Consider the following 26,446-nt stretch of genomic DNA (forward strand, 5'->3'; position numbering starts at 1 on the left):
TTCACACGTCAGTGATTCTGGTACGTTTGTGCTTTTTTTAAAACGTACCAGAATCACTGACATACGCAGACCCATTATAATGAATGGGTCTGCTCACACGTCAGTGATTTTTCACTGCACGTGTCTCCGTGCGGCGTACCCGCGTGTGCGTGATTGCCGCACGGAGACATGTCCATTTTTTTCTGGCATCACTGATGTTCCACGGACCATGCAGTGGTGTGGTCCGTGAAACACGTGCCAGAAAAAAACGTGCTTTTAAAATAAAAAACATTTTAACTCACCCGGCGTCCAGCGATGTCCTCTGCAGCCCGTGCAGCCTGCTGCTTCTGAGCCGGCTCATATTGTCGCGCATATTCATTATGCGCGACACAGCCGACCCGGAAGCAGCTGCTGCGGGGGTCAGCGCCGGCCGGATGCTGCACCGCGGGAGCGATCAGCACCATGGAGAGTGGGAGCGGGCGCATGTGAGTTGTTTTCTAAGTGCAATCACGGGCCACGGAGAACGGAGCCCAGATTGCACTTAGACAACCCACGTGTGCCGTGAATCACATCACACGCAGGGACATGTGCGTGTTTTACACGCCAGTGAAAAACGTCACTGTTTTTCACTGACGTGTGAAACGGGCCTTACACGGCTCATCGTTATAAAATTTTGTGAAGCACCTGGTGGTTTAAGGTGTTCATCACTAAATTCCAAAATGGAGCTTCTTGTGGGGAATTTCCACTGTTTAGGCATAGCAAGGGCTCATCAAACGCAACATTGTGTTCACTATCTATTCCAGCCAATTTTGTGTTCCAAAATCAAATGGTGCTTCTTCTCTTCCAAACTCTGTCGTGCGTCCGTTATGTCCTAAATCATGAAGGGGTGATTACCACCAGCTGCTGCGGTGAGCCAGTGGTGATCCCCGCACATGTCAACTGATTTGAACAGCTGATGTGTGCTTTGCAGGCGCAGGTGGATCCACAATCAACTGGCGCCTGTTAACCCCTTAAATCATGCTGTCAAAATATGACAGCATAATTTAAATGCCCGGAGCGGGTAACGCGCAGTTAACCACCGCCATCTGAGTCCACTAGATATGATCACGTGGCGCCGATGGTTGCCATGGTAGCACAGGGTCATATGATGACTCCTGTGCTATCATAACTCTTTCTGTAATAGCTGGCAGAAAGCTGGGTGTTTCAGAAAACGAGTGTTCCTGCAGATCAGAGTTGTGCAGCTAAGATCTACAGAAATGAATCAGTGATCAGATTGCTGATCCTTATAGCCCTCTAGGAAGACTAGTAGAATTAAAAAAATGTGTTTTAAAAAAATAAAAGTTCAAATCACCCCCCATTCGCCCCATTGAAAATTAAAGGGTTTAAAACAATACACATGTTTGATATTGTGGCATTCTGAAATGCCCGATCTATCAAAATATAAAATTAATTAACCTGAATGGTAAACGGCGTAACGGCAAAAAAAAATTCCAAATGCAAAAAATGCCGTTTTTTGCTCGTTGCAAATTTTGCGCAAAATGCAATAACAGGCGCTAAAAATGTAGCATCTGCATAAAAATGGTACCATTAAAAACATCAGCTCAAGATGCAAAAAAATAAGCAGTCCCTCAGCCCCATAAGCCGAAAAATGAGAATGCTATGGGTTGTGGAAAATGGTGCACAAAGTGCACCATTTTATTGGGGACAAACTTCTGAATTTGTTTTTTAACCCCTTAGATAAAAGTAAACCTATACATGTTTGGTGTCTACTAACTTGTACTGGCCTGCGGCATCACATCGATCCATCCGTTTTACCATATAGTGAACACTGTGAATAAAATGTCCCAAAAACCATCAAGCAAATTGCACTTTGTTTTTTGCAGTTTTTCCGCACTTGGAATTTTTTTGCTGTTTTCCAGCACACTATATGGTAAAACTTCTAGTTTCATTTAAAAGTACATCTCGTCTCACAAAAAAACAAGCCCTCATATGGCATATTGACTGAAAAATAAAAAAGTTACGGCTCTTGGAAGAAGAGGAGCAAAACAACAAAAAAAAACAAAAAGGAAAATCGCCCAGGGGTTAGGGGGTTAAAGTGAGGTACAAATTGTAAATTGTTTAAAAATAATAGACAGAGAATGTAATTGTTTTTCATGAGCTCAGTGGGATATAATGTAGTCTGCATTTCCTTCCTTTTGCGGGTGTAGAGTAGGAGAGGCCTAGAGCACAGTTATATGTGAAATAAACCTTGTTTATTCTTATCTCAAAGTGCCATCGTAAACTTTGTTAAATTGGATTTTATTTCTACCACTGAGCACCAACTACATCGATTGCAGCGTATCCACCTTTTTTTTCTATTATAGAGTGGGAGAGGAGCATTATATTTTAAAGACTCTGTCCAATCTAAATTAAGTCTGCAATCTCATAGAGTGACTGCAGACTTATTATTTTAGACCAGACAACCCTTTGACTTTGTCGTGTTGAGATGTGTTAGGTTGTGCTGAAGAGCATTTTGTAATTTAATTAATTTAATTTTAGGCAATTATGGCTCAATTGCCCCAAGAACAAAAAGCTAAAATTGCTGAACAGGTCGCAAGCTTCCAAGAAGAGAAAAGTAAACTTGATGCTGAAGTATCAAAATGGGATGACAGTGGAAATGACATTATTGTTCTGGCCAAGCAGATGTGTATGATAATGATGGAGATGACTGACTTTACAAGGTAAGTCATATTAGAAGAGAAAAGATTCCCATGTTCATTTGTTTAAATTTACTATTAAAGAATAATAACACCCTATGGAATAAATAACTGCACTCAGTCGTTTCCTATAACTATCAACAAGTTTCTTGCACAAATCAATCGACATTTTGGACCACTCTTCTTTTGCAAACTGCTCCTGGTCGCTCATATTTAAAGGGTGCCTTCTCCCAACAGCAATTGAGATCCGGCTCATTGCTGCTCATTGAAATATGTTTATGGTCATTTTCCTGCTGGAAGACTCATGACTTAAGACAATCAAATGCATTGTTCTCACACTGGGCATTACATTGCGATCCAAAATCCTTTCGGAATCTACAGATTTCATGATGCCTCACACAGCCTCCCTAAATACAGTATTCGTCCTTTCACATCCCCTAGATACAGTATCAGACCCCATATAGCCCCTATATACAGTATGAGCCCCCACAGAGCCTCTCTATATATCATGTGAGCCCACACACAGACCCCTATATACAATATGAGTCCCCACATAGCTCCTCTATATACAGTGTGGGCCTCCAAATAGCCTTTATGTACAAAGTGAGCCCCCACATAGCCCCTCTATATACAGTGTGAGCCTCCACATATCTTCCTATATGAAGTGTGAGCCCGCACATAGCCTCCTAAATATAGTATGAGCCTTCACATAGCTTCTAAAATACATTGAGCCCCACATAGCCTTCTGTATACAGAATGAGACCCACATAGCCTTCTGTATACAGAATGAGACCCACATAGCCTTCTGTATACAGAATGAGACCCACATAGCCTTCTGTATACAGAATGAGACCCACATAGCCTTCTGTATACAGAATGAGACCCACATAGCCTTCTGTATACAGAATGAGACCCACATAGCCTCCTATATACTTTGAGCCCCCACATAGACTCTTGTATACAGCATGAGCCCCATATAGAATCCTATATAAAGTGTGAGCCCCATATAGCCTCATATATACATTTCTGAGCCCCGACATAGCCACTATATACATTATGAACCCCCACACAGCCTCCTGCATACATACAAACACCACATACGCCCCTTGCTCCTGTTCTACCTGGTGGTCTGCTCCGGCCTCCAGTGCACTCACTCTCCACACAGCACACGTGTTTAAGGTGCCTAGGAAAATTCAAACACATTTGAGATGGACTGACTGTGCCTTGACCGCTTTATCTGTGTGGTGTGAATAAGGGTCAGATCACGACTAGCAGGGGAATGGAAGAGTGGAAGTATTCTTCAAGTTATGCCTCTTTCTATGTAGCCTGGGGTGGTATCGGACCCGCAGTGTATAAATCTAGCCCGCCAGATGATGGTACACAAGTATTAATGACTATTTTTTTAAAATTAGACTAATTAATACGGGGTTGTTTCTGTTTTGTTTTGTGTTTTTTTTTTTTTTTTTTTGTGCAAATGTGGATAATGCCCACTAGCGTATATATTTGTGATTATTTTTGAACACTCTATTTTCACTTTTGAATGTTATATCACAAAACATGACATAACCTAGGGCTGCATACACAGAATGTGGTCATGGTGCAGAATAAAAATAAAGCAACATAGCCACAAAGTGTGAACGCAGCTTAAGACAGTTTCAGGATTTTGCTATTAACAACTTTCCTTTTGTTCTGGTTTTTTTCTAAAGGGGAAAAACAAGCAAATCAGAATGAATTTACACTGTGTGAAACTGACATTGATGTGTTAATGTTTTTTTTACAGGGGTAAGGGACCACTTAAAAATACTTCAGATGTAATTAGTGCAGCAAAAAAGATTGCAGAAGCTGGGTCGCGTATGGACAAACTGGGACGTACCATAGCTGATCATGTAAGTATTTTTAATTAAAAGGAATGTCAGCAGGTTTTTGTTATGTAATCTGAGAGCAGCATGATATTGGGGCTGAGACCCTGTTTCCATTGATGTCACTTACTGATCTGCATGCTATCATTTTCATACAACAGGTTTTTTCCTACTCTGGATATAGCAGTGCTTTGAATTCCAAGCTCTTTTCAATCCCTCTCACTCCACTAATTGCCAACTTTCTGTGTACACTGTATATTGAAAAAGAGCTGCTAATCAGGGCTTAAGGTAGGGTTACAGAAGGCGTTGGCTAGAAAGTAAAGGACACCTAGTCCTCTAGTGATAATCTCCTGCTGATAAAACAATGATTTTATTGAAACAGCAACACATCGCTGGAAGCAAGATCTCAGCCACTATACCATGGTGCTCTCAGATTACATAGCAAAAATCTGCTGACAGATTCCCTTTAATGTTTAAAGAAAGTTTCTACATTATAATAGCATGAACATAAAGATTCACTAACTGTAGTTTATGTAATTTAATCAAGCTGCCTTTTGTTAGTTTAGTTTTGTACTTTATGAACATAGAAATAGAGATTTATTTTCAGGAAACTGGAAATTGACAGTGGAAGTGCAAAACTATAGACTGTAGGTCTGTTTAATATGTATTCTGTGTGCTCACCTTCGCATTCATTTTATTTCCCAGTGTCCTGATTCCACTTGTAAGCAGGATCTCTTGGCCTACCTTCAGCGCATCGCTCTATACTGTCACCAGCTAAACATTTGCAGCAAAGTTAAAGCTGAAGTTCAGAATCTTGGAGGGGAATTGGTCGTCTCTGGCGTAAGTAGCCTATTGTGGGGGTTTTCTGCAAGGTATCATATTGACGGTTTTATAGCTTCAGTTTTTTTTAACAAAAGTTTTAAGACTAAATTGGTAAGCATAGAATCTTCTAGTGATTAATTGTATCTACCAATCTCTTAATAAATAGTGTAGAAATCCAGTTGGAGGCTATATGTAAATTACCTTTTACATAGTGTATGTAATTACACACGTAATCGTGAAACCAATTCATGTTCGCTTTTGGTTTTATTTTGTGTGTGTCTTTATGCCATTTAAGTGCATTTTACATATCGCAATTGCTTTTTTATTTCCACATACCAGTCATGGCGAACCTTTTACAGTGGCATGTATGTTTCCTCCATCCTGGCATGCATGGTTTCTTCATCCTGGCATGCATGTTTCCTCCATCCTGGCATGTATGTTTCCTCCATCCTGGCATGTATGTTTCCTCCATCCTGGCATGCATGTTTTCCCCATCCTGGCATGCATGTAACTCCCCCCCCTCTCCTCTTCCCCCATGCTGGCATGTGTGTGTCCCCCCCCCATGCATGTTTCCCCCCATGCTGGCATGTGCGTCCCCCCCCATGCTGGCATGTGCGTTCCCCCCACCCATACTGGCATGTGTATTTCTCCCCCACCCCATGCTGGCATGTGCGTATCTCCGCCCCCCCCCCCCATACTGGCATGTGTGTTCCCCCTCCCCCACCCCATGCTGGCACTTGCCCCACCAAACCCCACCTTGGCACAGCCGCACACGAGTTATAAAAAAAACAAAAAAACACACAACTTACCTTCCTGCACACGCTCCCCCGCTGCGCGCCGCTGGGTCCTCAGTTCCCACGCAGCCAGAAGACGTCATTACGTCGGCACCGCTCGCTGACGCTCCTCCGTCTCCTAGGCAACACACCTGCAGCCTGGGGGAGGAGGAGTGTCAGAGCGAGGAGAAATGTCTCCTCTGCTCCAACACAGCTTTGATCTGCCAGCGCCACTGCACCAGCAGATCAAAGCGGCAGGATCAGGCGACAGCACGCGTGCCAGCAGAATGGGCTCTGCGTGCCCCTGGTGGCACGCGTGCCATAGGTTCGCCATCACTGCTATATACCATAAACTCTTGCTATGCTACCTTCTTTACCAAATGATTAAAAATTGCTGTTCTGTTAATACCCGATTCGGGTTTATGTAGCATACTGAGGAGCTGAGCCTTCATCAAATCCAGCAGATGTGTAAATGCCATTGGCATTGCAATTTTTTGGTCAAAGCACATCATCAAAGAAATGCAGCAAAAAGAAATCAAAACATAGCATGTAACCGAAACTGGAATTACTAAAAATCTCAGCTCACCAAGCAATGAATGAGCTCGTACACAGCTCAAACGACAGAAAAATATCACGTCACAGGGATCAAAAATATCGCAACTTAAATCAATTTTTCTTTGTCGCTCCTAATTGGGAGACCCAGACAATTGGGTGTATAGCTACTGCCTCCGGAGGCCGCACAAAGTACTACACTTAAAAGTGTAAGGCCCCTCCCCTTCTGGCTATACACCCCCCCGTGGGATCACGGGTTCCTCAGTTTTTTGCTTTGTGCGAAGGAGGTCAGACACGCATGCATAGCTCCACTGTTTAGTCAGCAGCAGCTGCTGACTATGTCGGATGGAAGAAAAGAGGGCCCATACAGGGCCCCCAGCATGCTCCCTTCTCACCCCACTTTCTGTCGGCGGTGTTTGTTAAGGTTGAGGTACCCATTGCGGGTACGGAGGCTGGAGCCCACATGCTGATTCCTTCCCCATCCCCATTAGGGTTCCGGGTGAAGTGGGACTTTACCGGTCTCCAGGCACTGAGACCGTGCTCCATCCGCAGCCCCTGGAGAAGCCGCTGGATATGGAGCTGAGTATCGTCAGGGACAGACCCTGCTCCGTCAAGGTACTCTGTGTCCCCGTGCATACCGCGCGCACACCGCAGCATGGCTGGGTGTGTTAGTGCGCCGGGGACATCAGCGCTGCTGCGCTTGTGCCATTTCCTCACTACAGCTTGGCTGAGTGGGTAGACTTAGGGCGGACGGTCGCGCCGGCTGCTGGGGTCAGTCACACTGCGGCGCGGCTGGGACTTGTGGTGCGCCGGGGACTTCCGCGCTGGCCGTGCATATATCACGGCCGCGCTTATTACTACAGTCCCCGGCTTTTGCGGCCTAGTTCGTCTCGTTCCCGCCTCCGCACCTGCCAGTCAGGAGGAGGGCGGGACGCCGTTCAGAGCATCAGCGCTGAGGGCTGGAGTCTGTTTTACATACTCCAGCCCTCACACCAGGCACAGTAGGACGCAGTTTCCCGCACTTTGTTTGTGGCACGCCCACGGTCCGCCCCTCTTCACAGGACGCCGGCAGCCATTCCTGTCTGCACGCTGAGCTGGAGAGGGGAGCCTGGGAGACCCAGACACGGGATTCTACGACCTCATACCCGCTTTTCAGCGGGCGGTAAGCAGCCCTCAAGGGCTCACCCCCACTTGTGCCGTTGTGTACTTGGTATTTTGTGTTTGCAAATACTTTACACTGTACGGTCGCTGGTGATTCTCGGCTATATACCCTCCTAGATTGCAAGGAGGCAACAGCATGTCGTCCGTTAGACGCAAGGGTGCCAAGGCACAGACTTTATATGCTGCCTGTACCGCATGTGGGGCTACTCTACCGGCAGGTTCCACTGACCCCCATTGTGTGCAGTGCTCGGCCCCTGCAGCACTTGCTCAGCCGGGGCCTCTGCTAGACGTGACCCAGGGTGTACCACCTGTGAATGCTGTCCAGGTGACAGGAACGGAGTTTGCAGCTTTTGCTGATAGATTGTCTATGACAATGAAACAACAAAGAGCCAGCACCAATGTGCACTAAGGCATCAAATATTCCAAACTGCATTATAAAAATTTTTTTGAGATTTTTGGCAAAAAATTGCAATTTCTTGAGCTGCTTCGCCACGTCACGGCAAATCTCATTTGAAGCAGTCCTACACTAAAATATTTTTATAAAATGTGCCATGCGGCCTCACATATAAATAGCAGAACTGCTCTCAGCAGCACTCACCTGGTCTATTGCAGTCCCGTACCCATGACTGAGTCATGGCTGTGGGCGGGACAGGTCCAAGCAAATGCTGCATGAAGTATATATATAGCCTGTGGACAAAGCCTGATGACCCAATGTGAACAGTCACCAAACGCCAAAATCTATACAGATGGAATACATCCCAAATTGGGGTGCATAGCAAGGTGGAGGTCAACCACCGACCAATTCAACAAAGAAACAACAAAGAGCCAGCACCAATGTGCACTAAGGCATCAAATATTCCAAACTGCATTATAAAAATTTTTTTGAGATTTTTGGCAAAAAATTGCAATTTCTTGAGCTGCTTCGCCACGTCACGGCAAATCTCATTTGAAGCAGTCCTACACTAAAATATTTTTATAAAATGTGCCATGCGGCCTCACATATAAATAGCAGAACTGCTCTCAGCAGCACTCACCTGGTCTATTGCAGTCCCGTACCCATGACTGAGTCATGGCTGTGGGCGGGACAGGTCCAAGCAAATGCTGCATGAAGTATATATATAGCCTGTGGACAAAGCCTGATGACCCAATGTGAACAGTCACCAAACGCCAAAATCTATACAGATGGAATACATCCCAAATTGGGGTGCATAGCAAGGTGGAGGTCAACCACTGACCAATTCAACAAAGAAACAACAAAGAGCCAGCACCAATGTGCACTAAGGCATCAAATATTCCAAACTGCATTATAAAAATTTTTTTGAGATTTTTGGCAAAAAATTGCAATTTCTTGAGCTGCTTCGCCACGTCACGGCAAATCTCATTTGAAGCAGTCCTACACTAAAATATTTTTATAAAATGTGCCATGCGGCCTCACATATAAATAGCAGAACTGCTCTCAGCAGCACTCACCTGGTCTATTGCAGTCCCGTACCCATGACTGAGTCATGGCTGTGGGCGGGACAGGTCCAAGCAAATGCTGCATGAAGTATATATATAGCCTGTGGACAAAGCCTGATGACCCAATGTGAACAGTCACCAAACGCCAAAATCTATACAGATGGAATACATCCCAAATTGGGGTGCATAGCAAGGTGGAGGTCAACCACCGACCAATTCAACAAAGAAACAACAAAGAGCCAGCACCAATGTGCACTAAGGCATCAAATATTCCAAACTGCATTATAAAAATTTTTTTGAGATTTTTGGCAAAAAATTGCAATTTCTTGAGCTGCTTCGCCACGTCACGGCAAATCTCATTTGAAGCAGTCCTACACTAAAATATTTTTATAAAATGTGCCATGCGGCCTCACATATAAATAGCAGAACTGCTCTCAGCAGCACTCACCTGGTCTATTGCAGTCCCGTACCCATGACTGAGTCATGGCTGTGGGCGGGACAGGTCCAAGCAAATGCTGCATGAAGTATATATATAGCCTGTGGACAAAGCCTGATGACCCAATGTGAACAGTCACCAAACGCCAAAATCTATACAGATGGAATACATCCCAAATTGGGGTGCATAGCAAGGTGGAGGTCAACCACCGACCAATTCAACAAAGAAACAACAAAGAGCCAGCACCAATGTGCACTAAGGCATCAAATATTCCAAACTGCATTATAAAAATTTTTTTGAGATTTTTGGCAAAAAATTGCAATTTCTTGAGCTGCTTCGCCACGTCACGGCAAATCTCATTTGAAGCAGTCCTACACTAAAATATTTTTATAAAATGTGCCATGCGGCCTCACATATAAATAGCAGAACTGCTCTCAGCAGCACTCACCTGGTCTATTGCAGTCCCGTACCCATGACTGAGTCATGGCTGTGGGCGGGACAGGTCCAAGCAAATGCTGCATGAAGTATATATATAGCCTGTGGACAAAGCCTGATGACCCAATGTGAACAGTCACCAAACGGCAAAATCTATACAGATGGAATACATCCCAAATTGGGGTGCATAGCAAGGTGGAGGTCAACCACCGACCAATTCAACATTGTGTGCAGTGCTCGGCCCCTGCAGCACTTGCTCAGCCGGGGCCTCTGATAGACGTGACCCAGGGTGTACCACCTGTGAATGCTGTCCAGGTGACAGGAACGGAGTTTGCAGCTTTTGCTGATAGATTGTCTATGACAATGTCTAAGATTCTTGAAACATTGCAGTCTAGACCAGTAACTCAGACCACGGACACTGTTGAATCATTGCTCCCTGGTCCCCCTCAGCTGGAACACTTCCGGGCTCCGGGGGTGTCACATGCACCCCAGGGTGACGGCTCTGACTCGGACGACAGTCCCAGACAGCCTAAGCGGGCTCGCTATGAGGGGCCCTCAACTTCGTCTCACTGGTCAGGATCCCAGCGGGATGAATCTATGGGTGATGAGGCGGATGTAACTGATCAGGATTCTGATCCTGGGACCGCTCTCAATCTGGATACACCGGATGGTGACGCCATAGTGAATGATCTTATAGCGTCCATCAATAAGATGTTGGATATTTCTCCGCCAGCTCCTCCTGAGGAGGAGTCAGCTTCACAGCATGAGAAATTCCATTTCAGATATCCCAAGCGTAAATTAAGCTCTTTTCTGGACCACTCTGACTTTAGAGACGCAATCCAGAAACGCCACGCTTATCCCGATAAGCGGTTTTCCAAACGGCTTAAAGATACACGCTATCCTTTTTCCCCCTGACGTGGTCAAGGGCTGGACCCAGTGTCCCAAGGTGGACCCTCCAATCTCCAGGCTTGCGGCTAGATCCTTAGTTGCAGTGGAAGATGGAGCGGCACTTAAAGATGCCACTGACAGACAGATGGAGCTCTGGTTGAAATCCATCTATGAAGCTATTGGAGCGTCGTTGGCGCCAGCATTCGCAGCCGTATGGGCACTCCAAGCTATTTCAGCTGGGCTTACACAAGTCGACACTGTCACACGTACATCTGCTCCGCAGGTGGCACCATTGACCTCTCAGATGTCTGCATTCGCGTCTTACGCGATTAATGCTGTCCTAGACTCTACGAGCCGTACGGCGGTGGCGTCAGCCAACTCCGTAGTTTTACGCAGAGCCTTGTGGTTGAGGGAATGGAAGGCAGATTCTGCTTCCAAGAAGTGCTTAACCAGTTTGCCTTTTTCTCGTGACCGATTGTTTGGTGAGCGTTTGGATGAAATCATTAAACACTCCAAGGGTAAGGATTCATCCTTACCTCAACACAGACAAAACAAACCCCAACAAGGGAGGGGTCAGTCTGGTTTTCGGTCCTTTCGAGGCTCAGGCAGGTCCCAATTCTCCTCGTCTAAGAGGACTCAAAAGGATCAGAGAGGCTCAGATTCTTGGCGGACTCAATCACGCCCAAAAAAGACAGCAGGAAGAACCGTCACCAAGACGGCTTCCTCATGACTCTCAGTCTCCTCTTTCCGCATCCTCGGTCGGTGGCAGGCTCTCCCGCTTTGGCGACATTTGGCTGTCACAGGTCAAAGACCATTGGGTGAGAGATATTCTGTCTCACGGGTACAGGATAGAGTTCAGCTCTCGTCCTCCAACTCGTTTCTTCAGAACTTCTCCACCGCCCGACCGGGCCGATGCTCTGCTGCAGGCGGTGGCCGCTCTAAAGGCGGAAGGAGTGGTGACTCCTCTTCAGGAACAAGGTCACGGTTTTTACTCCAATTTGTTTGTGGTGCCAAAGAAGGACGGGTCGTTTCGTCCCGTCCTGGATCTAAAGTTGCTCAACAAACACGTAAAAACCAGGAGGTTCCGGATGGAATCTCTCCGCTCCGTCATCGCCTCAATGTCTCAAGGAGATTTCCTAGCATCAATAGACATCAAGGATGCTTATCTCCACGTGCCGATTGCGCCAGAGCATCAGCGTTTTCTACGCTTCGTTATAGGAAGCGAACACCTGCAGTTCGTAGCGCTACCTTTCGGGCTGGCGACAGCCCCTCGGGTCTTCACCAAGGTCATGGCTGCAGTAGTAGCAGTCCTGCACTCGCAGGGTCACTCTGTGATTCCGTATTTGGACGATCTACTTATCAAGGCACCCTCTCAAGAGGCATGCCAACACAGTTTGAACGTGGCACTGAAGACTCTCCAGAGTTTCGGGTGGATTGTCAACTTTGCAAAGTCAAATCTAACCCTGACCCAATCACTAACATATCTTGGCATGGAGTTTCATACTCTCTCAGCGATAGTGAAACTTCCACTGGTCAAGCAGTGCTCGCTGCAGACGGGTGCAATCTCTCCTTCAGGGCCAGTCGCACACCTTGAGGCGCCTCATGCATTTCCTAGGGAAAATGGTGGCAGCAATGGAAGCAGTCCCTTTCGCGCAGTTTCATCTGCGTCCTCTACAATGGGACATTCTCCGCCAATGGGACGGGAAGTCGACGTCCCTCGACAGGGATGTTTCCCTCTCTCAGACAGCCAAGGATTCTCTCCGGTGGTGGCTTCTTCCCACCTCTTTGTCAAAAGGAAGGTCGTTCCTACCCCCATCCTGGGCGGTAGTCACGACAGATGCGAGCCTATCAGGGTGGGGAGCAGTGTTTCTTCAGCGCTCTATTGGGAGACCCAGACGATTGGGGTATAGCTACTGCCCTCCGGAGGCCACACAAAGCACTACACTAAAAAGTGCAAGGCCCCTCCCCTTCTGGCTATACCCCCCCGTGGTATCACGGGTACTCCAGTTTTCAAGCTTTGTGCGAAGGAGGTCAGACATCCACGCATAGCTCCACAGATTTTAGTCAGCAGTAGCTGCTGACTATTTCGGATGGAAGAAAAGAGGGCCCATATAGGGCCCCCAGCATGCTCCCTTCTCACCCGTTGATGGTGTTGTAAGGTTGAGGTACCTATTGCTGGTACAGAGGCTGGAGCCCCACATGCTGTTTTCCTTCCACATCCCCTTGTAGGGCTCTGTGGAAGTGGGATCCTGCCGGCCTCAAAGCTCTGACGCCGGGCTCCATCCACAGACCCATAGAACCTGGTGGATGCCGAGCAGGAGTACCATCAGGGACATGGCCCTGCATCATACAGGTACTCTGTGTCCCCGGCAGGCACAGACACACTCCGGGCTGGCTGGGTGTTGTAGTGCGCCAGGGACCGTAACGCTAGAGCTAGTGTTCCTACAGTTTAACTGGGGGACTTTTTTCTGTGTGTGGGAACGCAGCGCCGACCCCCGCTGGACCGGCGGCGCTGCTGTGACTTTTAGTTCGCCGGGGACACGCCGACCGCGCTTTTACGGCGGTGGCGTTTATAAATCTAGTCCCCGGCTTTTGCGGCCTAGGACGCCGGCAGCTCCGATTCGTTCCCGCCCCCACCCTGTCAATCAGGGTAGGGGAGAGACGCTGTTTCACGGCAGCGACGAGGGCTGGAGCCTGATTTACATGCTCCAGCCCTCTCACTAGGCACAGAGGGAAGCAGGCTTCCCGCTCTTAGCCAGGAACGCCCAGGGCCCGCCCCCCCTCCTCTCTCAGGACGCCGGCAGCCATTACATGCATGTCTGGCTGGAGGAAGGACGCAAGGCTCTGGGAGACCTGGACTAGGGGGCTTTGGAGATCACACACCCGCTCTTAAGCGGGCGGTAAGCGGCTTTTCAGCTGGCCCCTCTAGTGCCTCAGTGTGTATTAGTGTACTGTGTCACTGGACATATATATATATATTTCCTTATTGCTTGCACTGTGAGGTCGCTTCCTGGCTGTATACCCAGATCACTCTGAGGAGGCAGCAACATGTCATCCGCAAAACGCAAGGCTGCCAAGGCTAGGGCTGTGTACACTGCGTGTGCTGCATGTGGGGCTGCTCTACCAGCAGGCTCCAAGGACCCCCATTGTGTGCAATGCTCAGACCCGGTGCTGCTTCGCCAGCCGGAGTCAGGAGAGATAGTGACCCAGGCTGAGACGCCTGTAAGTCCTGCCCCGGTGTCAGGGACAGACTTTGCAGTTTTTGCGGGTAGTATGTCTGTGACTATGGCAAAAATCCTTGAAACTTTGCAATCCATGCCTGGGGCTCAGTCTATGGACACGGCGAGGTCTCTGTCCTCTAATCCCCCTCAGTTGGATTTAATCCAGACTGCAAGGGGGTCCCCGGCTTCACAGGCTGAGTATTATGACTCAGATGATAGCCCCAGCCACCCTAAGCGAGCTCGCTGGGAAAGACCCTCAACGTCATCACACTGCTCAGGGTCTCAGCGCAATCAGTCTCCCTGTGATGCGTCTGATGAGAGTGATCAGGAGTCTTATCCTGGAACCCCTCTCAATCTGGATACCCCGGATGGGGACGCCATGGTAAACGATCTTATCTCAGCCATCAATAGACTGTTAGATATTTCTCCCCCAGCCCCTTCAGCAGAGGAGGCAGCTGCAGAGCAGGAGAAGTTTCGTTTCCTCTATCCCAAGCGTAAATTAAGTGCTTTCTTGGATCACTCTGACTTCAGAGAGTCAATCCAGAAACACGACGCTCATCCAGAAAGGCGTTTCTCTAAACGTTCTAAGGATACACGTTTTCCTTTTCCCCCTGATGTGGTCAAGCGCTGGACCCAGTGTCCAAAAGTTGACCCCCCGATTTCCAAACTTGCAGCTAGATCCATAGTTGCAGTGGAGGATGGCGCTTCACTTAAGGATGCCAATGACAGACAGATGGACCTTTGGTTAAAATCTGTCTATGAAGCTATCGGCGCGTCGTTTGCTCCAGCATTCGCAGCCGTATGGGCACTCCAAGCTATTTCAGCTGGTTTAGCAAAAGTGGATGCTATCTTACATCCAGCGGTGCCGCAAGTGGCGTCCCTTACCTCGCAGATGTCCGCGTTCGCGTCTTACGCTATCAATGCGGTCCTAGAATCTACCAGCCGCACCTCAATGGCGTCCGCCAATTCGGTAGTTTTGCGCAGAGCCTTGTGGTTAAAGGACTGGAAAGCAGATGCTGGTTCCAAAAAATGTTTAACCAGCCTGCCTTTATCTAGAGATAGACTGTTTGGCGAACCATTGGCTGACATCATTAAACAGTCCAAGGGTAAAGACTCTTCTTTACCCCAGCCCAGAACAAGCAAACCTCAGCAGAAAAAGTGGCAGCAGAGGTTTCAGTCCTTTCGAGGTTCGGGCAAGACACAATTCTCCTCGTCCAAAGGGACTCAGAGGACGCAAAGAAGCTCAGATTCCTGGCGGGCTCACGCGCGCCCCAAGAAAGCAAATGGAGGAACCGCTTCCAAAGCGGCCACCTCATGACTTCCAGCTCCCCCCCTCCGCATCTCCGGTCGGGGGCAGGCTCTCCCGCTTTTCCGACATTTGGATGTCACAGGTCAAAGACCGGTGGGTGACAGACATTTTGTCGCGCGGGTACAGAATCGAGTTCAGTTCTCGTCCTCCAGCTCGGTTCTTCAGAACCTCCCCACATCCAGACCGAGCAGATGCCCTGCTGCAGGCGGTGGACTCCCTAAGAGCGGAAGGAGTAGTGGTTCCTGTACCGCATCAGGAACAAGGGCGAGGGTTTTACTCCAATCTCTTTGTGGTTCCAAAAAAGGACGGCTCGTTCCGTCCTGTTCTGGATCTAAAGCTGCTCAACAAACATGTGCACGCCAGGCGGTTCCGGATGGAAACCCTCCGCTCTGTCGTGGCCTCAATGTCTCAAGGAGACTTCCTTGCCTCAATAGACATCAAAGATGCTTATCTCCACGTGCCAATTGCTACAGAACATCAACGTTTTCTACGTTTTGTGATAGGAAACGAACATCTTCAGTTCGTAGCTCTGCTATTCGGTCTGGCGACAGCCCCACGGGTTTTCACCAAGGTCATGGCGGCTGTGGTAGCAGTCTTGCACTCTCAGGGACACTCGGTGATCCCTTACCTAGACGATCTACTTGTCAAGGCACCCTCTCAAGAGGCATGCCAACTCAGTCTACATGCTACACTGGAGACTCTACAGACGTTTGGATGGATCATCAACTTTCCAAAGTCGAATCTGTCTCCGACACAGTCACTAACGTATCTTGGCATGGAGTTCCATACTCGAGCAGCGAGAGTGAAGCTTCCGCTGAACAAGCAGCGGTCACTACAGACAGGGGTGCAATCCCTCCTTCAGGGCCAGTCGCACCCCTTACGGCGCCTCATGCACTTCCTCGGGAAGATGGTGGCAGCCATGGAAGCAGTTCCCTTTGCGCAGTTTCATCTGCGCCCACTTCAATGGGACATTCTCCGCCAATGGGACGGGAAGTCAACGTCCCTGGACAGGAAAGTCTCTCTTTCCCAGACGGCCAAGGACTCTCTACAATGGTGGCTCCTTCCCACCTCATTGTCTCAGGGAAGATCCTTCCTGCCCCCATCCTGGGCAGTGGTCACGACAGATGCGAGTCTGTCAGGGTGGGGAGCAGTGTTTCTCCACCACAGGGCTCAGGGGACGTGGACTCCGCAGGAGTCCACCCTTCAGATCAATGTTCTGGAAATCAGAGCAGTGTATCTTGCCCTACTAGCCTTCCAGCAGTGGCTGGAAGGAAGGCAGATCCGAATTCAGTCGGACAACTCCACAGCGGTGGCATACATCAACCACCAAGGGGGGACACGCAGTCGGCAAGCCTTCCAGGAAGTCCGGCGGATTCTGATGTGGGTGGAAGCCACGGCCTCCACCATATCCGCAGTTCACATCCCCGGCGTAGAAAACTGGGAAGCAGACTTCCTCAGTCGCCAGGGCATGGACGCAGGGGAATGGTCCCTTCACCCGGACGTGTTTCAGGAAATCTGTCGCCGATGGGGAGTGCCGGACGTCGACCTAATGGCGTCCCGGCACAACAACAAGGTCCCGGCATTCATGGCGAGGTCGCGCGATCAAAGAGCTCTGGCGGCAGACGCATTAGTTCAAGATTGGTCGCAGTTCCGGCTCCCATACGTCTTCCCACCTCTGGCACTCTTGCCCAGAGTGTTACGCAAGATCAGATCCGATTGCAGCCGCGTCATACTCGTCGCCCCAGACTGGCCGAGGAGATCGTGGTATCCGGATCTGTGGCATCTCACGGTCGGTCGACCGTGGTCACTGCCAGACCGACCAGACTTACTGTCCCAAGGGCCGTTTTTCCATCAGAATTCTGCGGCCCTGAACCTGACTGTGTGGCCATTGAGTCCTGGATCCTAGCGTCTGCAGGATTATCTCAAGGAGTCGTAGCCACAATGAGACAGGCTAGGAAGTCAACGTCTGCTAAGATCTACCACAGGACGTGGAAGATTTTCTTATCTTGGTGCTCTGCACAGAGAGTATCCCCTTGGCCATTTGCATTGCCCACCTTTCTTTCCTTCCTGCAATCGGGGTTGGAAAAGGGCTTGTCGCTCAGTTCCCTTAAAGGGCAAGTCTCGGCACTGTCTGTGTTTTTTCAGAAGCGTCTAGCACGTCTTCCTAAGGTGCGCACGTTCCTACAGGGGGTCTGTCATATTGTGCCCCCGTACAAGCGGCCGTTAGATCCATGGGATCTGAACAGAGTACTTGTTGCTCTGCAAAAGCCGCCCTTCGAGCCTCTAAAGGACGTTTCCTTTTCTCGACTGTCACAGAAAGTGGCGTTTCTTGTCGCGATCACATCGCTTCGGCGAGTGTCTGAGCTGGCAGCTTTGTCATCCAAGGCTCCTTTCCTGGTGTTCCACCAGGACAAGGTAGTGCTGCGCCCCATTCCGGAGTTTCTCCCTAAGGTCGTATCCTCGTTTCATCTTAATCAGGATATATCCTTGCCTTCCTTTTACCCTCATCCGGTTCACCGGTATGAAAAGGACTTACGTTTGCTAGATCTGGTGAGAGCACTCAGAATCTACATCTCCCGAACGGCGCCCATACGCCGTTCCGATGCACTTTTTGTCCTTGTCGCTGGTCCGCGCAAGGGATTGCAGGCTTCTAAAGCCTCTCTGGCTCGATGGATCAAAGAACCAATTCTAGAGGCCTACCGCTCTGCGGGGCTTCCGGTTCCTTCAGGGCTAAAAGCCCACTCAACCAGAGCCGTGGGTGCGTCCTGGGCATTACGTCACCAGGCTTCGGCTCAACAGGTGTGCCAGGCAGCAACCTGGTCCAGTCTGCACACTTTCACCAAGCATTATCAGGTGCATACCTATGCTTCGGCGGATGCCAGCTTAGGTAGAAGAGTCCTGCAGGCGGCAGTGACATCCCCGTAGGGGAGGGCTGTTTTTTTGCAGCTCTAACATGAGGTATTTCTTTACCCACCCAGGGACAGCTTTTGGACGTCCCAATCGTCTGGGTCTCCCAATAGAGCGCTGAAGAAGAAGGGAATTTTGTTACTTACCGTAAATTCCTTTTCTTCTAGCTCTTATTGGGAGACCCAGCACCCGCCCTGTTGTCCTTCGGGATTTTTTTGTTGTTTGCGGGTACACATGTTGTTCATGTTGAACGGTTTTTTCAGTTCTCCGATGTTTCTCGGAGTTAATTTGTTTAAACCAGTTATTGGCTTCCTCCTTCTTGCTTTGGCACTAAAACTGGAGAACCCGTGATACCACGGGGGGGTATAGCCAGAAGGGGAGGGGCCTTGCACTTTTTAGTGTAGTGCTTTGTGTGGCCTCCGGAGGGCAGTAGCTATACCCCAATCGTCTGGGTCTCCCAATAAGAGCTAGAAGAAAAGGAATTTACGGTAAGTAACAAAATTCCCTTCTTCTTCACCACAGGGCTCAGGGTACGTGGACTCGGAAAGAGTCCACCCTTCAGATCAATGTTCTGGAAATCAGAGCAGTCTATCTTGCCCTGCAAGCCTTCCAACAGTGGCTGGAAGGCAAGCAGATCCGAATTCAGTCGGACAATTCCACGGCGGTGGCGTACATCAACCACCAAGGGGGAACACGCAGTCGGCAAGCCTTCCAGGAAGTAAGGCGGATTCTGTCGTGGGTGGAAGACACAGCATCCACCATATCCGCAGTTCACATCCCAGGCGTGGAAAACTGGGAAGCAGATTTTCTCAGTCGCCAGGGCATGGACGCAGGGGAATGGTCCCTTCACCCGGACGTGTTTCAGGAGATCTGTCGCCGCTGGGGGATGCCGGACGTCGACCTGATGGCGTCACGACACAACAACAAGGTCCCGGTTTTCATGGCACGATCTCACGATCACCGAGCTTGGGCGGCAGACGCCTTAGTTCAAGATTGGTCACAGTTCCGGCTACCTTATGTGTTTCCACCTCTGGCACTGTTGCCCAGAGTGCTCCGAAAGATCAGGTCCGACTGCCGCCGCGCCATTGTCGTCGCTCCAGACTGGCCAAGGAGGTCTTGGTACCCGGATCTGTGGCACCTCACGGTAGGCCAACCGTGGGCGCTACCAGACCGTCCAGACTTGCTGTCTCAAGGGCCGTTTTTCCATCTGAATTCTGCGGCCCTGAACCTGACTGTGTGGCCATTGAGTCCTGGATCCTAGGGGCCTCAGGTTTATCTCATGAGGTGGTTGCCACCATGAGACAGGCTAGGAAACCATCCTCCGCCAAGATCTACCACAGGACGTGGAAGATATTCCTTTCTTCGGCGCTCTATTGGGAGACCCAGACGATTGGGTGTATAGCACTGCCTCCGGAGGCCACACAAAGCAATTACACTAAAAAGTGTAAGGCCCCTCCCCTTCTGGCTATACACCCCCAGTGGGATCACTGGCTCACCAGTTTTCTGCTTTGTGCGAAGGAGGTCAGACATCCACGCATAGCTCCACTGTTTGTAGTCAGCAGTAGCTGCTGGCTCTATCGGATGGAAGAAAAGAGGGCCCATATGGGGCCCCCAGCATGCTCCCTTCTCACCCGCGGTTGGTGCTTGTAAGGTTGAGGTACCTATTGCTGGTACAGAGGCTGGAGCCCACATGCTGTTTTCCTTCCACATCCCCTGGAGGGCTCTGTGGAAGTGGGATCTTGCCGGCCCCCAAGCCCTGGGGCCGGGCTCCATCCACAGACCCAGAGAACCTGCTAGATTTGGAGCGGGAGTGCCGTTCAGGGACAAGGCCCTGCAACTTTCAGGTACTCTGTGTCCCCGGCAGGCACGGACACTCGCAAGGCTTGCTGAGCGTTATAGTGCGCCGGGGACAGTAGCGCTGTACGCTGGGGTTAGGTCACTGCAGCTTTGCTGAGTGACGTTATATGTTGGGAACTACTGCGCCGACCGCTCCTGGAGCGGCGGCGCAGCTGCGACTTGTGGTGCGCCGGGGACTTGGCGCCGACCGCGCTTTTACGGCGGCGGCGCTTCTAGCTTTAGCCCCCGGCTTCTGCGGCCTAGCGCCGCTTCGTTCCCGCCCCCACCCTGTCAATCAGGGTAGGGGAGAGACGCTGCTCAATTGGCAGCGCCGAGGGCTGGAGCTTTATATACATGCTCCAGCCCTCTCACTAGGCACAGGGGGAAGCAGACTTCCCGCTCTTCGTCGGTGTACGCCCAGGGCCCGCCCCCCCTCTCCACAAGGACGCCGGCAGCCATTACACATGCGATCTGGCTGGGGAAAGGCAGCAGGCTCTGGGAGACCCAGACTAGAGGGATTTCTGGCGACCACACACCGCTCCTAAGCGGGCGGTAAGCTGCACAGTAGTGCTGGCCCCACTAGTGCCTCAGTGATATATTAGTGTACTTTTTTCTGGGTACCATATATATATATATATTTATATAGTGCACTGTAAGGTCGCTTCTTGGCTGGACACCCTGTACTGCTCTGAGGAGGCAGCAACATGTCATCCGCAAAACGCAAGGCTGCCAAGGCACGGGCTGTGTACACTGTTTGTACTGCATGTGGGGCTGATCTACCGGCAGGCTCCAAGGATTCACATTGTGTGCAATGTTCAGTCCCAGTGGCACTTCGTCAGCCAGAGCCTATTGTGGTGGTAGCCCAGGCAGAGACGCCTGTGAACCCTGCCCCGGTGACGGGGACAGACTTTGCAGTGTTTGCTGATAAAATGTCTGTGACTATGACAAAAATCCTGGAGACCTTGCAGGCCAGGCCAGTTCCTCAGACCATGGACACTGCTGTGTCTATGCTCTCCGGTCCCCCTCAGTTGGAACTAATCCGTACTTCAAGGGGGTCTCAAGCATCACAAGCCGAAGTCTCTGACTCAGATGACAGTCCCAGGCAGCCTAAGCGAGCTCGCTGGGAAAGACCCTCGACGTCATCACACTGCTCAGGGTCTCAGCGAGAAGAGTCTCTCTGTGATGAGACTGAGGACGGTGATCAGGATTCTAATCCTGAGGCCCCTCTCAATCTGGATGCCCCTGATGGTGACGCCATGGTTAATGACCTTATATCGGCCATTAATAGACTGTTGGATATTTCTCCCCCAGCCCCTTCTGCAGAGGAGGCAGCTGCACAGCAGGAGAAGTTCCATTTCCTGTATCCCAAGCGTAAATTAAGTGCTTTTTTGGACCACTCTGACTTCAGAGAATCAATCCAGAAGCACGACGCTCATCCAGACAAGCGTTTCTCTAAACGTTCTAAGGATACCCGTTATCCTTTTCCCTCTGAAGTGGCCAAACGCTGGACCCAGTGCCCAAAGGTGGATCCCCCAATTTCCAAGCTTGCGGCTAGATCCATAGTCGCAGTAGAGGATGGCGCTTCACTTAAAGATGCCAACGACAGACAGATGGACCTTTGGTTAAAATCTGTCTATGAAGCTATCGGCGCGTCGTTTGCTCCAGCATTCACGGCCGTGTGGGCACTACAAGCTATTTCAGCTGGTTTAGCACAGGTGGATGCTATCATGCATCCAGCAGTGCCGCAGGTGGCGTCCCTAACTTCGCAAATGTCTGCGTTTGCGACCTATGCTATCAATGCTGTCCTAGAATCTACGAGCCGTACCTCTATGGCGGCCGCCAATTCTGTGGTTTTGCGCAGAGCCTTATGGTTAAAGGACTGGAAAGCAGATGCTGGTTCCAAAAAATGCTTAACCAGCTTGCCATTATCTAGAGACAGACTGTTTGGTGAGCCATTGGCTGAAATCATAAAACAGTCCAAGGGTAAGGACTCTTCCTTGCCACAGCCCAGAGCAAGTAAACCTCAACAGAAAAAGTGGCAGTCGAGGTTTCGGTCCTTTCGAGGCTCGGGCAAGGCCCAATTCTCCTCGTCCAAAACGACTCAGAAAGGACAAGGCAGCTCAGATTCCTGGCGGGCTCACTCACGCCCAAGGAAAGCAAATGGAGGAACCGCTTCCAAGGCGGCTACCTCATGACTTTCGGCCTCCTCCCTCCGCATCCTCGGTCGGTGGCAGGCTCTCCCGCTTTTGCGACATTTGGCTGTCACAGGTCAAAGACCGGTGGGTAACAGACATTTTGTCTCGCGGGTACAGAATCGAGTTCAGTTCTCGGCCTCCACTTCGGTTCTTCAGAACCTCCCCACACCCCAACCGAGCAGATGCCCTGCTGCAGGCGGTGGACTCTCTAAGAGCAGAAGGAGTCGTGATCCCTGTCCCCCCTCAGGAACGGGGGCGAGGATTTTACTCCAATCTCTTTGTGGTTCCAAAAAAGGACGGCTCCTTCCGTCCTGTTCTGGACCTAAAACTGCTCAACAAGCATGTGAACGCCAGGCGGTTCCGGATGGAATCCCTACGCTCAGTCATTGCCTCAATGTCCCAAGGAGATTTCCTAGCATCAATAGACATTCACCAAGATCATGGCAGCAGTGGTAGCAGTCTTGCACTCTCACGGACACTCTGTGATCCCTTACTTGGACGATCTACTGGTCAAGGCACCCTCTCAGGAGGCATGCCAACTCAGCCTGAATTTTGCACTGGAGACTCTCCAGGCGTTCGGGTGGATCATCAACTTCCCAAAGTCAAATCTGTCACCGACCCAATCACTAACGTATCTTGGCATGGAGTTTCATACTCTCTCAGCGATAGTGAAGCTTCCGCTGGACAAGCAGCGGTCTCTACAGACTGGGGTGCAGGCTCTCCTTCAAAGTCAGTCGCACTCCTTAAGACGCCTCATGCACTTTCTCGGGAAGATGGTGGCGGCAATAGAGGCGGTTCCGTTTGCGCAGTTTCATCTGCGTCCACTTCAATGGGACATTCTCCGCCAATGGGACGGGAAGTCGACATCCCTGGACAGGAAAGTCTCCCTTTCCCAGATGGCCAAGGACTCTCTGCAGTGGTGGCTCCTTTCCACCTCATTATCACAGGGAAGATCCTTCCTACCACCGTCCTGGGCGGTGGTCACGACAGACGCGAGTCTGTCAGGGTGGGGAGCAGTGTTTCTCCACCACAGGGCTCAGGGTACGTGGACTCAGCAGGAGTCCAGCCTTCAGATCAATGTTCTGGAAATCAGAGCAGTGTTTCTTGCCCTACTAGCCTTCCAGCAGTGGCTGGAAGGGAAGCAGATCCGAATTCAATCGGACAACTCCACAGCGGTGGCATACATCAATCACCAAGGGGGGACTCGCAGTCGGCAAGCCTTCCAGGAAGTCCGGCGGATTCTGATGTGGGTGGAAGCCACGGCCTCCACCATATCCGCAGTTCACATCCCCGGCGTAGAAAACTGGGAAGCAGACTTCCTCAGTCGCCAGGGCATGGACGCAGGGGAATGGTCCCTTCACCCGGACGTGTTTCAGGAAATCTGTCGCCGATGGGGAAGGCCGGACGTCGACCTAATGGCGTCCCGGCACAACAACAAGGTCCCAACCTTCATGGCACGGTCTCGCGATCAAAGAGCTCTAGCAGCAGACGCCCTAGTGCAAGATTGGTCGCAGTTCCGGCTCCCTTATGTGTTTCCACCTCTGGCACTCTTGCCCAGAGTGCTACGCAAGATCAGATCCGACTGCAGCCGCGTCATACTCGTCGCTCCAGACTGGCCGAGGAGGGCGTGGTATCCGGATCTGTGGCATCTCACGGTCGGCCAACCGTGGGCACTACCAGACCGACCAGACTTACTGTCCCAAGGGCCGTTTTTCCATCGGAATTCTGCGGCCCTGAACCTGACTGTGTGGCCATTGAGTCCTGGATCCTAGCGTCTTCAGGCTTATCCCAAGGGGTCGTTGCCACCATGAGACAGGCTAGGAAGCCCACGTCTGCTAAGATCTACCACAGAACGTGGAGGATATTCTTATCCTGGTGCTCTGCTCAGGGAGTGTCTCCCTGGCCATTTGCATTACCTACCCTTCTTTCTTTCCTGCAATCTGGGTTAGAAAAAGGTTTGTCGCTCGGCTCCCTTAAAGGACAAGTCTCGGCGCTATCCGTCTTTTTTCAGAAGCGTCTAGCACGACTTTCTAAGGTGCGCACGTTCCTACAGGGGGTTTGCCATATCGTTCCCCCGTACAAGCGGCCGTTAGATCCATGGGATCTGAACAGGGTACTAGTTGCCCTCCAGAAGCCGCCCTTCGAGCCTCTGAAGGAGGTTTCACTTTCTAGACTATCACAGAAAGTGGCTTTTCTGGTAGCGATCACATCTCTTCGGAGAGTGTCTGAGCTAGCAGCGCTGTCTTCCAAGGCTCCCTTCCTGGTCTTCCACCAGGACAAGGTAGTGCTGCGCCCCATTCAGGAGTTTCTCCCGAAGGTGGTATCCTCTTTTCATCTTAATCAGGATATCTCTTTACCTTCGTTTTGCCCTCATGCAGTTCATCGGTATGAGAAGGATTTACATTTGTTGGATCTGGTGAGAGCACTCAGAATCTACATTTCCCGCACGGCGCCCCTGCGCCGTTCGGATGCACTCTTTGTCCTTGTCGCTGGTAAGCGCAAAGGGTCGCAGGCTTCTAAGGCCACCCTGGCTCGATGGATCAAAGAACCAATTCTTGAAGCCTACCGTTCTGCGGGGCTTCCGGTCCCATCAGGGCTGAAGGCCCATTCTACCAGAGCCGTGGGTGCGTCCTGGGCATTGCGACACCAGGCTACGGCTCAACAGGTGTGCCAGGCAGCTACCTGGTCGAGTCTGCACACTTTCACCAAACATTATCAGGTGCATACCTATGCTTCGGCGGACGCCAGCCTAGGTAGAAGAGTCCTGCAGGCGGCAGTTGCCTCCCCGTAGGGGAGGGCTGTCTTTGCAGCTCTAACATGAGGTATTTCTTTACCCACCCAGGGACAGCTTTTGGACGTCCCAATCGTCTGGGTCTCCCAATAGAGCGCCGAAGAAGAAGGGAATTTTGTTACTTACCGTAAATTCCTTTTCTTCTAGCTCTTATTGGGAGACCCAGCACCCGCCCTGTTGTCCTTCGGGATTTTTGGTTTGTTTGCGGGTACACATGTTGTTCATGTTGAACGGTTTTCAGTTCTCCGATGTTACTCGGAGTGAATTTGTTTAAACCAGTTATTGGCTTTCCTCCTTCTTGCTTTTGCACTAAAACTGGTGAGCCAGTGATCCCACTGGGGGTGTATAGCCAGAAGGGGAGGGGCCTTACACTTTTTAGTGTAATTGCTTTGTGTGGCCTCCGGAGGCAGTGCTATACACCCAATCGTCTGGGTCTCCCAATAAGAGCTAGAAGAAAAGGAATTTACGGTAAGTAACAAAATTCCCTTCATCTTGGTGCTCTGCCCAGGGAGTTTCTCCCTGGCCATTTGCATTGCCTATTTTTCTTTCCTTCCTGCAGTCTGGGTTGGAAAAAGGTTTGTCGCTTAGCTCCCTTAAAGGTCAAGTCTCCGCGCTATCCGTATTTTTTCAGAAACGCCTAGCGCGACTTCCTAAGGTACGCACGTTCCTGCAAGGAGTCTGTCATATCGTCCCTCCTTACAAGCGGCCGTTGGAGCCCTGGGATCTGAACAAGGTTCTTATTGCTCTCCAGAAGCCGCCTTTCGAGCCTATGAAGGAGATTTCCTTTTCTCGGCTTTCACAGAAAGTGGCTTTTCTAGTGGCGGTCACGTCTCTTCAGAGAGTGTCCGAGCTGGCGGCGTTATCTTGCAAATCTCCCTTCCTGGTGTTTCACCAGGACAAGGTAGTTCTGCGTCCAATTCCAGAGTTTCTTCCCAAGGTGGTATCTTCCTTTCATCTCAATCAGGATATCACTTTACCGTCTTTGTGTCCGCATCCAGTTCACCAATTCGAAAAGGGTTTGCATTTGTTGGACCTGGTGAGAGCACTCAGGATCTACATTTCCCGCACGGCGCCCCTGCGCCGCTCGGATGCACTCTTTATCCTGGTCGCTGGTCAGCGTAAAGGGTC

General features: G+C 50.3%; 1 protein-coding gene across 1 annotated transcript in view; it reads left to right on the forward strand.

The window, feature by feature from the left end:
• Nucleotides 1-26,446, forward strand: part of CTNNA1 (catenin alpha 1) — a 148,078-nt gene that overhangs the window by 116,639 nt on the left and 4,993 nt on the right. Inside the window, exons 15-17 of the mRNA XM_075344494.1 lie at nt 2,518-2,699; nt 4,456-4,561; nt 5,240-5,374. Of these exons, the coding sequence (XP_075200609.1) occupies nt 2,518-2,699; nt 4,456-4,561; nt 5,240-5,374 (423 nt within the window). The remainder of the gene's footprint in view (nt 1-2,517; nt 2,700-4,455; nt 4,562-5,239; nt 5,375-26,446) is intronic.

The sequence above is a fragment of the Anomaloglossus baeobatrachus genome, chromosome 4, assembly GCF_048569485.1.
Source record: "Anomaloglossus baeobatrachus isolate aAnoBae1 chromosome 4, aAnoBae1.hap1, whole genome shotgun sequence".
NCBI lineage: Eukaryota > Metazoa > Chordata > Amphibia > Anura > Aromobatidae > Anomaloglossus > Anomaloglossus baeobatrachus.